Below are 17,539 nucleotides of genomic sequence, written 5' to 3' on the forward strand. Positions count from 1 at the left end.
AGGACAGTGATAGCACTGAGCCTAATAAAAAGTCCAATTCTGATATTACTTTTAATGAATCCTTTAAGAATGATAATAATAATATAAATGAACAATCGGCTTTACCAAATTTACGTTCAGAATACCTATCTACTGACTCCTTCCCTTATATTGTTCATGTTCAGCGTACAGAGTCAACACCTGGCGATGGAACAACATTGCATCCCATTACTTTTGGTAGATTTTTAAAAAATAACAATATTAAAAATATAGTATCTGGTAGTGTTAAAAAAATAGGGAGAAATCGTTGTATTGTAGCATTTTCAACGCCAAAGGATGCTAATGATTTTATTAAAAATAAAAATTTAGAATTAAATAAGCTAAGTGCAAAAATACCAACATTTAACATAAGTCGCATTGGTATTGTTAAAGGAATACCTTCTGAATGGTCCCAAGAGGAAATAATAGAAAATATTTCAACTCCAGCTGGCTGTGGGAAAATTATAAAAGTTAGAAGGATCAATTATAAGGTTATTATTGATGGTTCCATATCTTGGAGACCAACACAATCTGTTGTTCTTACATTTGACGGTCAAGTTCTTCCTGAACGTGTGTATGCCTGTTATAACTCTCTGCCAGTTAATCTTTACATTTTCCCTACCATCCAATGTTTTCAATGCTGTAGATATGGTCATACTAAAAATATATGTCGTTCCAAACCCAGATGTTATAAGTGTGGTCAAGATCATTCTGGCGACACTTGTACAGTCGAAGAAGATTGTGCATCATGTTTGTTATGTTCAGGCTTCCATTTCGCAACTAATAAAATCTGTCCAGAATTTAAACGCCAAAAGGATATTAAAATAAGTATGTCTGAAAAAAATATATCTTACGGGGAAGCAAGTAAACTTTACCCAAATGTATCAAAGTCTTATGGGGATGTATTAATGTCTTCATCTGCTTATTCAACCACAAATAGATTGAATGTAAATAGTTCAAATTCATCCTACAACAAGACTTATTTTTTAAAACCAAAATTGACTCCTAAGACTAATAAGGGTTTTGATAAAAATGCTCATAATGCTATTATTAGGGAAGCTCAGCTTCCTACGCCTGAAAATGGCTGCGGTTATCAAGTAGCCCCTAATGAATCTGAAACTTCCCAGATAATGGATATAATAACTTTACTTATCAACACTCTATTGAAAAATAACACCCTGAAACCGTCCAACGTTGCCACTTTACATAAAGTAATTGATAGTTTATTTAGTAATCATGGATTCCAAAATAATACAGTGGAACTGCAGAAGCGTGATACCTAAAAAGTCAGATCTAATTCACATAATAAATAAGCACAATCCTTTTTTAATTGCTCTAAATGAGACTTGGGTATAACCAAATCTCTTCTTTCGAATTCCAGGTTATGTTTTTGATATTGTTTGTATTCGTGAATCGTGATGACAGAATTGATGGGTATGGTGGTGCTGCCATACTTATTAAAAAGTCAATACAATTTAAACGTCTTATATTACCAGCGCACAATAATAAATATGTAAATAGTGTTGGCATTAGTTTTAAAAATATTTCAATCATTTCAATTTATATATATCCACGGAAATGATAGGGCTGATAGCTTGGCCAAGGATGCAGTGCAGTGTAGAGATATGTAATATGTATCCATACATTAACTACTCTCATGATCTCTTAACATTACCGAAACGATTTCTCTTTGAAGCGTGGAATACGGTCTACGGTGGACAGATACAGCATAAGGGAAGGAAATAGGAATTACTATAGAATTCAACCGGTAATCCCCATAAAACCTTGGTTTGTTGGTGTTGAAGCAAATAAATTAGTTGTATCTACAATAAGTCGCATGAGAATTGCACATATGTGTATTCCTAGTCATTTAGCCAGAATAGACGTATTAAATAGTGAAGTTTGCGAGTGTGGAGAGGATGAGGGAAATATAGACCACATATTTTTCTCTTGCTCTTTATACGATCATTCTTCCTTTTATAATTCATTAAATTCTTCAAATGTTCCTCTTCCTACTCGTATGTCATATCTATTTATATATCCTAAAAAATATTATAATAATATATATCTACTTTTATATTTAAGAACTAGCAATGCCCTGCGGTTTCACCCGCATAGATAGCGATATAGTTACAGTGAAAAGTCTACTATAGGTCGGACTATATATATAGGTTTAATTTTTAATCACATGAAAATCACCTTTACCCCGTCCCGCACTACCTACGGCCTTTTTTTTTGTTTTTTTGTTTTAGTGGGGAAATCTTTCATAGATACCCACGGCCTCCGGGGGAGGGGCCGTGGGTTATTTCGGATTCCTACCGACCAAAACCCCACTGTGTTCCGTCAAGACGCATATTGGTAGAATTCCTCCGTGACCCCCGCACTACGGCCTGCTCGAACAGTATACCTACTATTTTCTGTAGATTGACACTTTTAAAAATTCATTATATCTTTTGAATGGAATATCCAATTCTTTTCATTTAAAAAGTATTTTGCTGGTATTGAAACAGTCTATAATAAAACATCATTTAATGGGATAAGGATTAATATATGTGTATGGATAACATGGTTTGATTACTGTCGGCACTTCTATTTACTTTGAAAACGTAAAAAAGTTGTTGTAGTAACATAACTACTGAAGATGGACATATGGTATCGCGGACTTTCTTGTAGATATTGATCCGTTCTATAATACCGTAGAACATTTTTTTGTTCTATCTTCAATAGATTCCGCAGCGCACGCGATGACAGAAATTTTATTGAGGATTTTTTTACACCTTGGGTTACATTATTGCATTTTTAATAAGGATCTCTAATTTTTTTGAAAATGCAATATAGCCTATGTTGCTCAGTAAAGATGCAGCTTTCTAATGGTGAAAGAATTTTTGAAATCGGTCCAGTAGTTTTTGCGTGAAAACCATACATACATACATACATACATACTTACAAACTTTTCCTCTTTATAATATTAGTATATAAGAATAACGTCAAATTGTAATGTTTTTTAGTTTCTATTTAATCTATTTAGTTTATGTAAATAATATGTAATATTATAATGTAACTTGTATTAATTTTGGCCTAACTCTTCTGATCACCTTGAAAAATATCGTACTATCATAATTTCCCGTGTATGGATTCCCTACCTTTTACTTGACACTGGCAAATAGTTTTAGCTTCTTGCCATAACAGAAAAAAAAAAAAAAAAAAAAAACTATATCGATTGACATTTGAAAGTTGTTACATTCCAATTTTCATCTCAAATCACAAATGTAAACAATTAAATTTGCATTTTGCAAATACATACAGTATTTGTAAATTATATAACTAAAATATTAACTGCTTAAATATGGAGGAAGGGAATTCAATTATTTACGGCTTAGAACATCAGGTAACATCACAAAATTAGATACCAAATCGATATATTTGTAAGGACCATTGCTATTGATTAAAATATCTAATCTGAATTCTAAATGATTTCAGACAAGAGCCCTATCACCTCAATATGAGAGTGATGCTATAAGGTTTCTAATTGGTACTCAAAGTTTGAAGCCACAGTCGAACCAAGTACATGTTGTAGAACTCGAAGAAGATACAGGAGCCCTACATACTAAGGCAAGTTGTTATTATATATCTTAGTTTTTTCTAGACTGCATGTATTGTTTGCCAAATCAATCTATCTTGTCAGGTAAATATACATATGATAGGTCTGTTCTTGTTAAATCTAAAATACTAGCTTTCCGCCCGCGGCATAACCCACCTTGGCTAAAACTTGATATATACTAAAACCTTTTTCTTGAATCACTCTATTTATTAAAAATAACCACATCAAAATCCATTGCGTGTTTTAAAGATTAAGCATATATAGGGACAAAGAAAGTGACTTTGTTTTATTCTATGTAGTGCAGTAAGGATTAAAAAGCATTATTTACATAAACAGGCATTTTATTTTTTATATGAATCAATAATACATTTTCTGCAAGCAGATATTGACAGAATGAATAAACATGCAACCAAAAAATACTACAATAATAAAAACATATGAATTTTCTAGGTGTATAAGCACAATATTGGTGAAATCTGGCATCTCCGATGTTCTCCCCATGATGCGGCGACACTCATGACCACTCACAATGCCTACGACCCAGACACTTCTCAATGCACCATGGGTGTGTCTATATTTAAACTGCCGACTTTGGATGTGAGTATATTATTAACTAGCTGCTCTTCGCAGTATCACCCGCATGGCTCCACTCCTGTTGGTCTTAGTGTAATGATATATAGCCTATACCTATAGCCTTCCTCGATAAATGGGCTATCTAACACCGAAATAATTTTTCAAATCGGACCAGTAGTTCCTGAGATGTGCGCGTTCAAACAAACAAACTCTTCTCGCTTTATAATATTAGTATAGATATATATCAAATAGATTTTATTTTCTTTATACTGAAAACAAAATTTTTACATTGGCTTTAAACACAATTTTATGATGTGAATGATAAGGTTTGTAACAGTGGTCATAGTCGCATAAAGACTGTTTGTTATTTGCATGGAAGGCAAAAGATGTGCCTAGATGCCGTTTTATAAACTGGTTCCTTACCTGTTCATGAAAATGTTGGGATAATAACATAAAAAAATGTGTTTTAAATCCAATAAATTTCTTTAATTTTTTATTTTATAAGTATGTTTAATGTTTATCTATGCCTATTTCACAATAAACATAACACAGAAATATTACGAACTAGCTTACCGCCCGCGGCTTCGCCCGCTTTGTCTAAAACCTAATAAATTATATACTAAAACCTTCCTCTTGAATCACTCTATCTATTAAAAAAAACCGCATCAAAATCCGTTGTGTAGTTGTAAAGATTTAAGCATACAAAGGGACATAAGGACAGAGAAAGCGACTTTGTTTTATACTATGTAGTGATACTACAACTTCTGAACATTATTTAAAATTAATTATGCTAATTTCAGGTTATACCAAAAGACGTTGATGATCTCAGTGCCATTCAAGGCCGAAATGCAGAGGATATGGAACATCTTATCACCATCACTCCTGAGGTAAGTGCATTAAAATATCTAATTCTAACATATATATATGTTAGAATGAGATTCTGATTTCTATGTAATAGCCTATTTTCACTCAGAAATAACATAGCACTTTATAGCACTAAATGAATTTTCGAAATCAATTTTGTATTTTTAAACCTTATTTTGTACAAACTTTCACATAATGTTATAAAAATTATTAATTTTTTTATAGCATTACAATACAAATGCAATTTGTGAGTTAATTTTAATCTCTCTTTCTTAAACATTTCAATCATTTCTTCTAGCGTTTAAATTAAAAGAATATTTTATATGTATATCCAAAACAACAATGTAATTGTAATTCTTGTTTAATGGTATCCTAGGTTAAGTATTATTGTAATAATTCAAAGAACAATTATTAATAAATAATATAAATAATAAATAAATAATAATTCCAGAAGCCCGAAGACGAGATCCGTTGCGCCGAATGGCACCCCACAGACGCGAATCGTATTGGCATAGTGCTCGACGCTAGTGTGAGTGTGCGTGACGTCACCACGGGAAGTGTCGTCACGGGCTTCGTGCCGGAAGGACGAGCTAGGCTCAAGTTCACGGGTGGAAAGTGGAGTCCGCAGGCTCAGCATCAGGTAATATACTATAGTAGGAAAGTGAAATGTACTGTTAATATACACACACATACAGAATTACACACAAAACAGACAGACACACACACACAAGACAAAGACATATACACACGCATTAAAATAAAGGCGCAGACAACACACGCACACATACGAACACATGTCACGTACAGTCTACACCGATGCACACATACATAAACATAATCCATACTTAATATTATAAATGCGAAAGCAACTCTGTCTGTCTGTCTGTTCCTCAATCACATCTTAACTACTGAACCAATTTGCATGAAATTTGGTATAGAGATATTTTGATACCCGAGAAAGGACATAGGATAGGTTTTATCCCGGAAATCCTACGGGAACGGGTTTTTCTTTGAAAACGCGAGCAAAGCCGCGGGCGGAAAGCTAGTATATAATAAATATGCACATAGGCCACAATTCCAAACATTTGTTCATTCTAATCTATACTTCTATACTAATATACTAATCTATACTAATATTATAAAGCTGAAGAGTTTGTTTGTTTGTTTGAACGCGCTAATCTCAAGACCTACTGGTCCGATTTGGATTGGCATTGAATATCAATCCATTGGTATACGTTTCATTCCTGGAGATTCTGGGTCATTTTTTGGACATCTCATTTAGCCCGTATTAATACTACTAATATCCTTTTCAGTTCGCAGTACTACAAGACACGCATATAAAGTGCTTCGACACAAGGACGGACTGCAAGCCGGCGTGGAGCATAGACAACGCGCACAGACAACTGGCCAGAGACCTCGACTTTAATCCTAACAGGTAACCTCTTTTTTCTGTAACTTTGTTTGTTTATTGACAGTTAACTTTTTCTTAAATCTTTGAATATAACATATGTTTCATTCCTTTTATAAGTTTTTTTGTTTTCTCAACGGTCAAATTTATATCAAATATTTATCTAACGTTTTTGCATGAAAACAGAATAATCTGTTTTGTAGGTATAAACCTACATACAGAAGATTAATATTAACATGTAAAATAATAAATAATATGTATTGAATACATTGTTACAGACAATTTCATTTGGCAAGTGCAGGAGACGACGCGGCGTTGAATATTTGGGACTACAGAAATGGGAAGGAACCGATTTTCAGCAGAACTGACCATTCTCATTGGTAATTATTATTTAATTAATTTTTTTATAAATGTCTCATTTCTGCACTAGATATTTTTAACCAACTTAAAATAAAGGAGGTTTTAAATTCGACAGTATATTATTTGTTGTCTCTAGGCTTTTGACAGGGACCAGGGTGAATCGAGTTTGATGATACTTTTTTTATTTGACAAAGATGGTGTTCGGTCGGAATTAACTCAGGTCCCGGAATCACAGACACAATAGAAAATCTATTGTGTCGTGGACCGATCGGGCCGTTCGGGGCTCAATGGGTTAAGTCTGTTTTTAACAATTTGAAGGTGGTTAAGATTTTTAAGTATAAACATTGAAATAATCGTATCGTAATTGGGTGTTAAATTAATCACTTATAAAGTTACCAGTTAAAAGAATATTTTATCATTTTATATAAAATAATATAAAATTCTCGTCATTTATAAAATGGTATAACACTAAATATATTTCCAGGGTATGGACGGTACGATATAACACATACCATGAACAACTGTTAGTGACCGGCAGTTCAGATGGAAGGGCTCTGCTCACAGCAGCCGCTAGTATATGCGATTCGGATGACGAAAAGAAACTCAGCCAAGTGTATGTTTTTTTGTTTTATTTTATTTACTAGCTTTCCGTCTACTTATAACGCGAATCATGTAAAAAGAACGCGGGATGAAAGTGATGGGGCGTGTTTTGGCATGTATCGAGTTTAGCATGAAAGTTATTTGCTGCTTATTTTATTGTTGAAGTAGGCTCTCGAGTCGTGGCTTCGCAACTACATATTTGTTATTCTTATACCACCTCATAACACCAAATAGACCAATAAATCGCCAATGCGCAGCTTAACCGTCAGCGTCCTTTTTACATGACCCGACCTACACTAGGTTCCCGTTCCCGTGGGATTTCCGGGATAAAAAGTAATATTATAAATGCGAAAGTTTGTGAGGATGGATGAATGTTTGTTACTCTTTCTACTACAGAACCGATTATAATGAAATTTGGTATGTAGGTAGCTGAAGACCCAGAATAAGACACATGCTACTTTTTATTCCGAAAATCCCACAGGAACGGGAACTATGTGGGATTTTCTTTGAAAACGCGGGCGAAGCTGCGGGCGGAAATCTAGTGCATTATAAATATACATTTTTTTCTATACAATAGTTATGTTTATTTCTTGTTAGTTTTATGAATGTGTGTTTTAAGGTGGAATAAAATTGGAACAAAGGTCCTTATCGCGCGTTGCGAAAAGGGGCTAGACGGAAAAAATTAAGACGAAAAGTTGTAACGATACCAAGCTAAGTTTGCACCTCGCGTCGATTACGTCACACTGACGTACGTGACGTACGGTCTGCAAAAAAGGATTCGCTATGACTTAAAAAAAGTAAAGAAATGTTTGTTAGATTTTACTTTGCATTTATAAGAATAAGCGGGCGGGGCGCCGCATTCCAACGAGGTGCAAACATAGCTTGGTCGAGTTGTATAGTTGTAAGCCATGTGGCGTTGTTAAAGTGAAACTTTTATTACATCGTCTCAAACTTTTTGGTCTGTGTAGCGCATGTCGCGTGACGGTCGGCTGCCGAGTAACTATAAAGCAGTGTTCGGAGTCATTATCGTACAAATACGATAATTTTGTGCCTAAGTTTCACTTTTACCGTTGTTTCATAAAACCACACAACATTTTTTCTCTATCTGTCTCTCTCTAACTTAAAACTTCGTTCCATCCTGGTGTCCCTTGATACCCCTCAAGTTATATTTTCTTTCTAATAGTATTTCTTGTTACAGATTGGAAGATGGCGTGCTACAATCGTACGAACAGCACGAGGACTCCGTTTACTGCGTAGAATGGAGCACAGCGGAGCCCTGGACCTTCGCCTCGCTTAGTTACGACGCTAGACTTGTCTTGTCTAGAGTCCCAAGACATTTTAAATATAAAATATTGTTGTAGACTGTTTAAATTATTATTATTATTTATTATTTTAAGAAATATAAATCCATTATTATTTTATTTATTTATATTAAAAACAAGCTTTTCGTAGTCAAAGGAAAACCCGTATAGTTCCCGTTCCCGTTAATTTTCAGTATAAGAACTAACCTGTGTTATATAAATAGCATCCAAGTTACTCTGTATACAATCTTTCTTATTTGTAATATTAGTAGGAAAAAAAAGAACAACATTATAATATTATTATAATAATCTTTATAACTGTGTAAACCCAGATATTTAGTTGCTTAAAAAATACATTTTACAAATAAAAGAAAAAACATTTGGATAAATATATTTATTAGCTAAAATCTCTCTGCCACTCGCTTCGCTACATTCCTCAGATTTCCGTAAACTTTCGAAGGAGGTGATCCCATAATAAGGTTGCATATAGCCCGTCTCGCCAGAGCGATGTTCTGATAACTGCCTAAAATGTGAATTTTTGAGTCTGCCAATACTATTCTTGTCTTTGTTACGTTCTCTATGGTAAATTTGGTACGACCGGCCTTGCCTGCTAATCTACCTATAGCTCTGCCGAGGTGATCGCCTTGTAACGTTTTAACGTCTTTAATTTCAAAGGTCTCTACAAATAAATCGTCAAGCCTGAGCAGTGCCAGTGCGTCTTCTACTTCAAACCCACAGACGAAAGCCTGAAACAGTAATAAAATACATTTAAATTTGTTGAACTATCAAATATGTACAGTGGAGTCCGTTTTTAATGACATTGAAGGGGAATATCAAACACGTCATAATAAACGGACGTCATACAAAGCATTTTGTAGAAAATAAACAATCTCCTGTTTTTGTTAGTATTTAATCCAGAGAAACAAAATAGAGATGCCTACACATTGAGACTCAAAACAAACAAAAAAAAGTGATGTCGGATATCACAATTTTCCCAAACAGAAATTAGTGTTGAAAGTTTTAGAATTCATTTCGGTCGGTATAACCGACAATTCATTAAAAATTGGTCACAATAAACGAAGTCATATTATCTGACTTAAGAATTTTATATGAAAACCAAACTTTGCTGTGCAATACGTCATAATAAGTCAATATAACTGGTGTCATAATAAAAGGATTCTACTGTAGTTGGATTAAGAAGGTTAGTAACCTCCTATCTACAATATAAAACTTTTGATTGCATGAATTTATTTACTGTATCCATTTATTTAAAACAATCTGATACATAAATATTATAGTATAAAATCTATAAACCAAATTATTGCAATTTATGTACATAATATGTTTCCTTAATCCATCAGTCCCCGGAATCACAGACACAATAGATAATCTATTGTGTCGCGCCCCGATCGGGGCGCTCGGTGGTCAATGGGTTAAGGAAACTATGAAAAACAATTGTTTTACTTTTTCCTAATCAATTTCTAAATTTGCATGAATTTAATTATTTCTCAGTAACATAAGGATTCAAGGAACGTCTTTTAATTTTCTTGTTATAGCCCAATTAGCTGAAGTTTATTACAACTAGAATTTTTTATGTAGTATGTAATATTAACACTTAAAAGTATAACAAAATAAATACCTTAACAAAATCGGCAGCTTTCTGTAGATTTGCAATATCTTTTGTTTCTGGCCCAATTTTAATTTCTACATTCCTCGTTTTTGTGTTGAATCTGACTTGTAATAGTAGGTGTTCTACAATCGGTGTGAATATTTTCAACCAATTTTCTTTTAATGGTGTGTATCTGTAAAAAAAAAACAAAATATAATAAACTTATAACTACAACATTAATTCTATTTTAATGTATATATAAAAATGTAAGTCCCTGTTTATTATTTAAAATATAGTTTAACATTAAATAAATCAGTACCGTAGCCTGTACTCAATAGAATTGAACTAATCTTAATATATATAAATCTCGTGTCACAATGTTTGTCCTCAATGGACTCCTAAACCACTTAACCGATTATAATAAAATTCGCACACCTTGTGCAGTTCGATCCAACTTGAAAGATAGGATAGTTTAAACATGTAGGTACCACGGGCGAAGCCGGGGCGGACCGCTAGTCTAACATAAAATTAACAGCAAATTTCTAGGTTATACCTGTGAGCTGGAACTGCTACTTTTCGCATATTTACTTTAGTTTCATTGGGTTCTGCGCTCTTCTTCGGCCTCTTAGCTTTAGATCGCTTACGTTTTGTTTTAGTTTCAGCGCCATTCTGTTGTTCTACGTCCATACCATCACCGCCTTCGGAATCTGCGGGTCGCTTAAGATTTTTCAGCTTTATCGGATTCTTTGCTGGTAGAAATTCATCCACATTAATATTTTCCACTTCCATTTTAAAAAACTATATTAATTATTGAACAAAATATTAAGATTATCGTGGTTTTTAATTTTATTTTGTTTTCAATTATTTATCCACATGGCTTTTGACATATGTCATCACTGAAAGGAAATCTGACATTTTACGTTTCGTTTAGGAATCGATTGTGGCATAGACTATTAATACATAGGTTTATACTTTTGTTTATTAAACTCAGTTAACACCTCGTCATAATTAGTTATAATATGCGCGCGTAAACAAAACTAATAAGTTATCAAGGCAGTATTTTCTCGTTTTTTATTGATAAATAATTATTGATAAACAACGAAAAAACCATAAGCAAAAATTAAGGATAGATGAAACTACGATGTAACGAATTTATAGTATTGTCTATGAAACGAATGTCAATTGTCAAATTTAGAACTGTCATCAAACAGAGGTGTTATGTCACACCTCTAGTTCGATTTTTTATTATGAATTAATTTGAGGTAAGTAAATTAAATACACACCATTTGAACTCAATGCATTATAAATAACACCGCCTTTAATTTCACAGCAATATGGCCACACTTATTCGAACTACATTTGTGAAGGTGATCAGCCCTGCTCAGGGTGGCAAGATCGCAGGATGTACCATCTTGCAAAAGCGGAATATCAGTGGAAAAACTTTGAGGGAATCTTTCCCCCCTCGCCCACCTAAGCCCGCACCATTCGATTATGTAAACAAAGACTACACTTGGTTACGTAGTCTATTCGACAGAACTACTCATAGATTCGATGAGAACACCAAAGTAGTTGTCGTCGAGGGCCCAGTGGCGGCTGGCAAGACTGAATTCGCGGCCGCGCTTGCTGAAGACCTTGGTATGAAGCATTTCCCTGAAGCCAACATGGACATCCATTATATACAACAGGGAGTCGATCTGCGGACCTTAAACAATAAGTTGCCAGAGGACACTAGAAGCTTTGAGCACATAGAATTCAACATGACGCCTAACCATCGTTTGGCTGGTAATTACCAAATCATGATGTACATGGCTAGATATAGCCAGTATATTGATGCGGTGGCTCATTTGTTGAACACTGGCCAGGGTGTGGTGTTGGAGCGATCTCCTTACTCCGACTTTGTATTCTTGGAGGCAATGTTCTCCCAGAAGTACATCAGCAAGGGTGTCCGTTCTGTGTACTATGAACTGAGGAACACAACCATTGAAGATTTGCTGCGTCCTCATTTGGTCATCTATCTAGATATACCAGTAGATAAGGTATGAATTTCCAGCAGTTGTTTATAGTATTTATTAGGTTATTGAAATGTATTTATTACAGCTTCCTCATTGGAACATAATATTTAGTAATAAATTACTGTGAATATATAAATTTGCTTCAGTTTGCTGCTGAAATAATTTCACTCAATCTATTAAAAAGATGCATCAATATTTTTGTTGTGTACTTTTAAAGATTTATAGGGATACTAGCGGTCCGCCCCGGCTTCGCCCGTGGTACCTACATGTTTAAAGTATCCTAACTCTCAAGTTGGATCGAACTGCACATGGTGTGCGAATTTTATTATAATCGGTTAAGTGGTTTAGGAGTTCATTGAGGACAAACATTGTGACACGAGATTTATATATATTAAGATAGGGACAGAAAAAGCAACTTTGCTTTATACTATTTAGTGATTAGTGATAATGTTTAGCTGTAATAAAGTCAGAAGCTATCAAAGATTGAATAAAAAGTAAATTTTGGTTTTAAACTTAACAAACATAATAAATTAAAATAATAAACCACTTCTAAAGTAATACTGTCTTACCACAAAAAATTTTAGACAGGGTTTAACTTTAAGCACGGGTTCTCTTTAATCTGGTTTTGTCGTGTTTCACATAGACAACTATTAAAGTGACAGATACCTGCAGGTTTAAAGTTAGACTGTGTTTAAATTATTTTTAGCAAAGACCAATAAAATTTAAGTTTTGATTGTATCATACATGCCTATTGTTATTACTAATTTTTAAAATTGGCAGCTAGTGTTAATAATTAAATAAAAACAGGTTGTAGAAGCAGTAAAAAAGCGTGGCCACAAACACGAAGTCGAGGGCAAGGCGCTCACTGTGCCGTTCCTGCAAGAAATGGAGCGTCAATACAAGAACAAGTACTTGCGTGATATATCCACACACGCGGAACTGCTTGTGTACGACTGGACCGGCGGCGGTGAGGTTGAAGTGGTAGGTATTTATTTGATTATGAATTATATATTATAACAAGCTGTGCTCCGCGGCTTCACCCGCATTGCTCCACTCCTTTTGGTCTTAGCGTGATGATATATTATAGCCTTCCTCGATAAATGGGCTATCTAAGACTGAAAGAATTTTTCAAATCGGACCAGTAGTTTCTGAGATTAGCGCATTCAAACTAACAAACAAACTCTTCAGCTTTATAATATTAGTATAGATTAAAGAGAATTTCACATGCGTGATTTTATTGATAGAGCGTAACAGCCATACAATTTTTCTTTTTAGTAATTTAAGATTATAACGGATTTAAAACGCGATTGATTTCAATTAAATCATGGTATTACCAATTAATTCGTAATTATTTCATTCGCCCGCGCCTTGAAAAACACCCGCATAGTTTCCGTTCCTGTTACCGGGGAAAAAAGTAGCCTTTGTTTCATTCTGGGTCTTCAGCTACCTACATACCAAATTTGATTGTAATCGGTTCAGTAGTATTTGCGTGAAAGAGTAACAAACATACATCCACCCTTACAAACATTCACATTTATAATCTTATATATAAAAATGAATCGCAATATTATATAAATATTAGATTCGAATCCGCGTCATTTGCGTAAATTTTCTATCCTTTAATTCCTATTTATAAAGCACTAGCTGTTCCCTGCAGTTTCACCCGCATTGCTCCGCTCCTGTTGGTCTTAGCGTGATGATAGCTTAGCCTTCCTCGATAAATGGGCTATCAAACACCGAAAGAATTTTTCAAATTGGACCAGTAGTTAGTGAGATTAGCGCGTTCAAACAAACAAACTCTTCAGCTTTATAATATTAGTATAGATTTGAATGCTATAAAACTAAAAATATCAGAAAGAGCACACTTTGCAGCGAGCATGGTCACAGCTCAAAGTATGTGAAACGATGGGATAATGATATAATGAATAAATCGCGTTTAAAATCCGTTACAATATTTAATTCCTAAACCAAATAGCTAATTTATATTCTAAAATAATTCCAGGTAGTAGAAGACATTGAGCGCATAGACTTCGATCAATACACACACAGAGACGAGCCCAAACTGAAGGACTGGAGGCTGCCACGTGAAGTCGAATGGGCCGACCAGAGAATGATATTCACAAACAGCAAGCACATTTTCATGAATCAGTTCAATATACCGAGAACTGATGTGCCCGAATTGATAACTAGTGCTGATGATATGCATGTGTATAATGAGGTAAAAAATATAAAGACTAGCTTTTTGCCAAGTCAAAGAAAATTCGCATAGTTCCCGTTTCCCTGGGATTTTCGATAAATATCCTATGTGTTAAAAAAGTTACACTCTATGTGTGTGCCAAATTTCATGAAAATCGGTTCAGTAGTTATTTAAGGAGTAAAAAAGAAACGTAAAAAACTTTGCATTAATAATATTAGTGGGATAACAGTAATTCAGTTAAATTAAAAAAATCCGAACTCATTTTGTGGGTTGACCAATTTTCATCAAAACTACTAAGCGATACAGACTTTGAATGTTACTGCCACAAAATAATGTGGTAATTTCAATGAATAAATGCCGCTTTTTCATTATTTGATGATTTTTAGGGGATTGTGACTCTATCTATTGTAGTCTATGTAGCTATGGCCAATGTACTCAAAGGAAATAATATGTTTTTAATAGCAAAAACTTTGTTTCGCAAAAAAAGATAAGAAACAATACAACATACAAAAACTTTATTTTAGAGGTTTTCTAAGGCTCCCTGGAACTATATCACTTACTAGTGCCCCGCGGTTTTCCCGTGTTGTTCCGCTCCTGTTGGTCTTAGCGTGATGATATATTATAGCCTATAGCCTTCCTCGATAAAATATAGGCTATCTAACACCGAAAGAATTTTTTAAATCGGATCAGTAGTTCCTGAGATTAGCGCATTCAAGCTTTATAAGCTTTATAATATTAGTATAGATACATGTAAATTACTTACTGCTATACATGTAAACATTTTTAAAACGGTTTTATTCAAGTGATATATTGTACTATATAATAATATTATTTATTTTAAACAGGTTGTATACTCTCATCCACAACTTCAGTTCGCGCAAGGCTACAACAAAGAAGCCGGTGACACTGGCCTCGCCTTCAAAAACAAACACCCCAAATACACGGAGTACTTCTAAACGGGGAATAGATTGTTTAGTGTGAATATTTAATAAAATAGTGACTGTTAATGTTGTTTCATTTCTCTAACATATATAATACTAGCTTACCGCCCGCGGCTTCGCCCGCTTTGTCTAAAACCTAATAAATTATATACTTAAACCTTCCTCTTGAATCACTCTATCTATTAAATAAAACCGCATCGTAATCCGTTGCGTGGTTTTAAAGATTTAAGCAAACAAAGGAACATAGGCAGAGAAAGCGACTTTGTTTTATACTATGTAGTGATAAAAATGTATGGGAAGCGCATAACTCGAGAACGGCTGACCCGATTTCGTTAATTATTTTTTATAATATTCCTTGAGGTACGAGGATGGTTCTTATGGAGAGAAAAGGTAAACATGTATCACGAGTGAAGCCGGGGCAGACTGCTAGTATAAAATAAAATTATATGTTTCCAAATGTTGTCATTTAGATTTTAGGAGATATAAAAATAAAGACCTACTGAATATACACAAAATGCCTTTTCATTTCTGCATTATTATACTAGAGGTCCGCCCCGGCTTCGCCCGTGGTACATATTTCGCAATAAAAGGTAGCCTATGTCCTTTCTCGGGTATCAAAATATCTCCATACCAAATTTCATGCAAATTGGTTCAGTAGTTTAGGCGTGATTGAGTAACAGACAGACAGACAGAGTTACTTTCGCATTTATAATATTAGTATGGATGAATGATGCCAAGATGTAGGTATAATTAAGGGCGTTAAGTAAATACAACACGATAAAATTAAAGCACCCATGTTTATCGTTTATTGCTTGCAGCAGGTATAATGGGTAAAAGTATATATGGTTTTATCAGCAGTGCGTCGCTGTTGTTGGTCTCAGCATGATGATATTAGCTTATAAGCCTTCCCCGATAAATGGGCTATCTAACAACGAAATAATCTTTCAAATCGGACCAATAGTTCCTGAGATTAGCGCGTTCAAACAAACACACTCTTCAGCTTTGTAATATTCGTATAGATTGCATGCAGCGAGTAGGTATAATATATTAGTTATATTAGTAGATTGAGTGAATAAAAAATCAATGGGTACTTTTTTGACCAGCTCTTCGCATACTTAGGTATTCACACAGGTATTCACTAGGTAGGTACTTTCGCAAGCACAGCGTACTTTAAAAAGCTGATATTTTTTTCAAAAATAAACTGGTAAAGAATTGACAATACCTACAACTGAAAATTTTGTTATTGGGGCACCCTAGTATTATTATTGACAATGAAAAGTTTTGTTAGTGGGGCACTCCGCACTCTAGTGTTATTATTGAAGACCATGAAAACTAAATAACTCTACCAAACCGTCACTTAAGATCAGGTGAAACAGCGACCAAATATTTACATATCTCTATTAATAAAAAAATATTGATAGTAACCGAGTAAGCTATAGGTACATTTTAAGAGACTTCGTATCTTTGTTATAATGGAACATTACCAAAATCATCTTGTATAGAAATTGTAGTGGACCCTCTTGCAAACAGATTGTAGGAACCTACTCGAAAGCAACGCTTTCCTTAGCCGAGCCACGCCACGTCTACATAGAACGAGCCACAGGAACGAGCTGCTTCGTGGAGAAAATGCTTCGCCAAGCTACTCTGCTTTACGGTGCATTTTACATCAAACGAACATAGAGCATCGTGATCTTTTAACTCAAAACTCATATTCAGTGTTGTTCAGTATACGATTTATTAGTGTAAACGAAAACTCGTATACATATATCAGTGTTATTCAGTATTACTTAAAACATTACATAGAATCTTTTCGAACGGACTAAGAACAACGGAAGAATTTCTCATTCTTATATCATTGTGTTGATAATGTAACGGAAGTTTAAGCCGAGGACAGGAATATCGGTACAAAAAAAGGAAAAAGTAAAACACAAAATTGGTATTCAAATATTTATTTCCATTTTCTACATTTCTAAAACTATTTTATATGCCAAAATAGCACCGACATCACCGTGGATTTTCTTAGAACTATGCACTCATACAATTTTATGTGCGTAA

General features: G+C 34.3%; 3 protein-coding genes and 1 long non-coding RNA gene across 9 annotated transcripts; 2 read left to right on the forward strand and 2 right to left on the reverse strand.

Moving 5' to 3' along the window:
- Positions 1–26: 26 nt before the first annotated feature.
- LOC149477332 (uncharacterized) lies at positions 27–1,407 on the reverse strand. Of its 5 annotated transcripts, none has more exons than XR_016317653.1 (4): positions 1,163–1,407; positions 563–985; positions 418–469; positions 27–180 (listed from the first exon to the last, which is right to left on the reverse strand). It is a non-coding gene; the product is annotated as an uncharacterized LOC149477332 (long non-coding RNA). The 5 variants fall into 5 exon arrangements; XR_016317650.1 differs by having other exon boundaries at positions 30–180; positions 380–469; XR_016317652.1 differs by lacking the exon at positions 27–180 and having other exon boundaries at positions 193–469; positions 1,298–1,407.
- Positions 1,408–3,237: 1,830 nt separating this feature from the next.
- Positions 3,238–8,845, forward strand: LOC149477333 (EARP and GARP complex-interacting protein 1). 2 transcript variants are annotated; one of them, XM_089710862.1, is made up of 9 exons: positions 3,238–3,406; positions 3,499–3,630; positions 4,070–4,216; positions 4,993–5,079; positions 5,508–5,696; positions 6,370–6,491; positions 6,743–6,844; positions 7,309–7,437; positions 8,623–8,845. In XM_089710862.1, the coding sequence occupies exons 1-9, from the start codon at positions 3,365–3,367 to the stop codon at positions 8,783–8,785; spliced, it is 1,113 nt and encodes a 370-aa protein (XP_089566988.1). In that variant the 5' UTR covers positions 3,238–3,364; the 3' UTR covers positions 8,786–8,845. The 2 variants fall into 2 exon arrangements, with proteins under 2 accessions (XP_089566988.1, XP_089566989.1); XM_089710863.1 differs by having other exon boundaries at positions 5,511–5,696.
- A 259-nt stretch (positions 8,846–9,104) lies between these two features.
- Positions 9,105–11,242, reverse strand: l(1)G0004 (RNA-binding protein pno1). The gene is made up of 3 exons (XM_089710864.1): positions 10,888–11,242; positions 10,365–10,527; positions 9,105–9,471 (listed from the first exon to the last, which is right to left on the reverse strand). The coding sequence occupies exons 1-3, from the start codon at positions 11,121–11,123 to the stop codon at positions 9,127–9,129; spliced, it is 744 nt and encodes a 247-aa protein (XP_089566990.1). The 5' UTR covers positions 11,124–11,242; the 3' UTR covers positions 9,105–9,126.
- Positions 11,243–11,470: 228 nt separating this feature from the next.
- ND-42 (NADH dehydrogenase (ubiquinone) subunit ND-42) lies at positions 11,471–15,550 on the forward strand. Its single transcript, XM_089710861.1, has 5 exons — positions 11,471–11,596; positions 11,665–12,370; positions 13,154–13,327; positions 14,349–14,564; positions 15,389–15,550. Exons 2-5 carry the CDS (start codon positions 11,669–11,671, stop codon positions 15,497–15,499), a joined length of 1,203 nt encoding a protein of 400 aa, XP_089566987.1. The 5' UTR covers positions 11,471–11,596; positions 11,665–11,668; the 3' UTR covers positions 15,500–15,550.
- Positions 15,551–17,539: the final 1,989 nt, after the last annotated feature.

Source organism: Colias philodice, chromosome 25 (genome assembly GCF_061535455.1).
Source record: "Colias philodice isolate Cphi_HAF_F1 chromosome 25, ilColPhil1 Martin Lab GWU primary, whole genome shotgun sequence".
Taxonomy (NCBI): Eukaryota; Metazoa; Arthropoda; class Insecta; order Lepidoptera; family Pieridae; genus Colias; species Colias philodice.

Bases quoted from the DNA above. Each gene is read 5' to 3' on its own strand.
- ND-42 (XM_089710861.1), top strand. From the start codon at position 11,669: ATGGCCACACTTATTCGAACTACATTTGTGAAGGTGATCAGCCCTGCT. The intron at 12,371-13,153 runs GTATGAATTTCC...AAATAAAAACAG, and splicing joins TAGATATACCAGTAGATAAG to GTTGTAGAAGCAGTAAAAAA. The intron at 13,328-14,348 runs GTAGGTATTTAT...AAATAATTCCAG, and splicing joins GCGGCGGTGAGGTTGAAGTG to GTAGTAGAAGACATTGAGCG.
- LOC149477333 (XM_089710862.1), top strand. From the start codon at position 3,365: ATGGAGGAAGGGAATTCAATTATTTACGGCTTAGAACATCAG. The intron at 3,631-4,069 runs GCAAGTTGTTAT...TGAATTTTCTAG, and splicing joins CAGGAGCCCTACATACTAAG to GTGTATAAGCACAATATTGG. The intron at 4,217-4,992 runs GTGAGTATATTA...TGCTAATTTCAG, and splicing joins TTAAACTGCCGACTTTGGAT to GTTATACCAAAAGACGTTGA.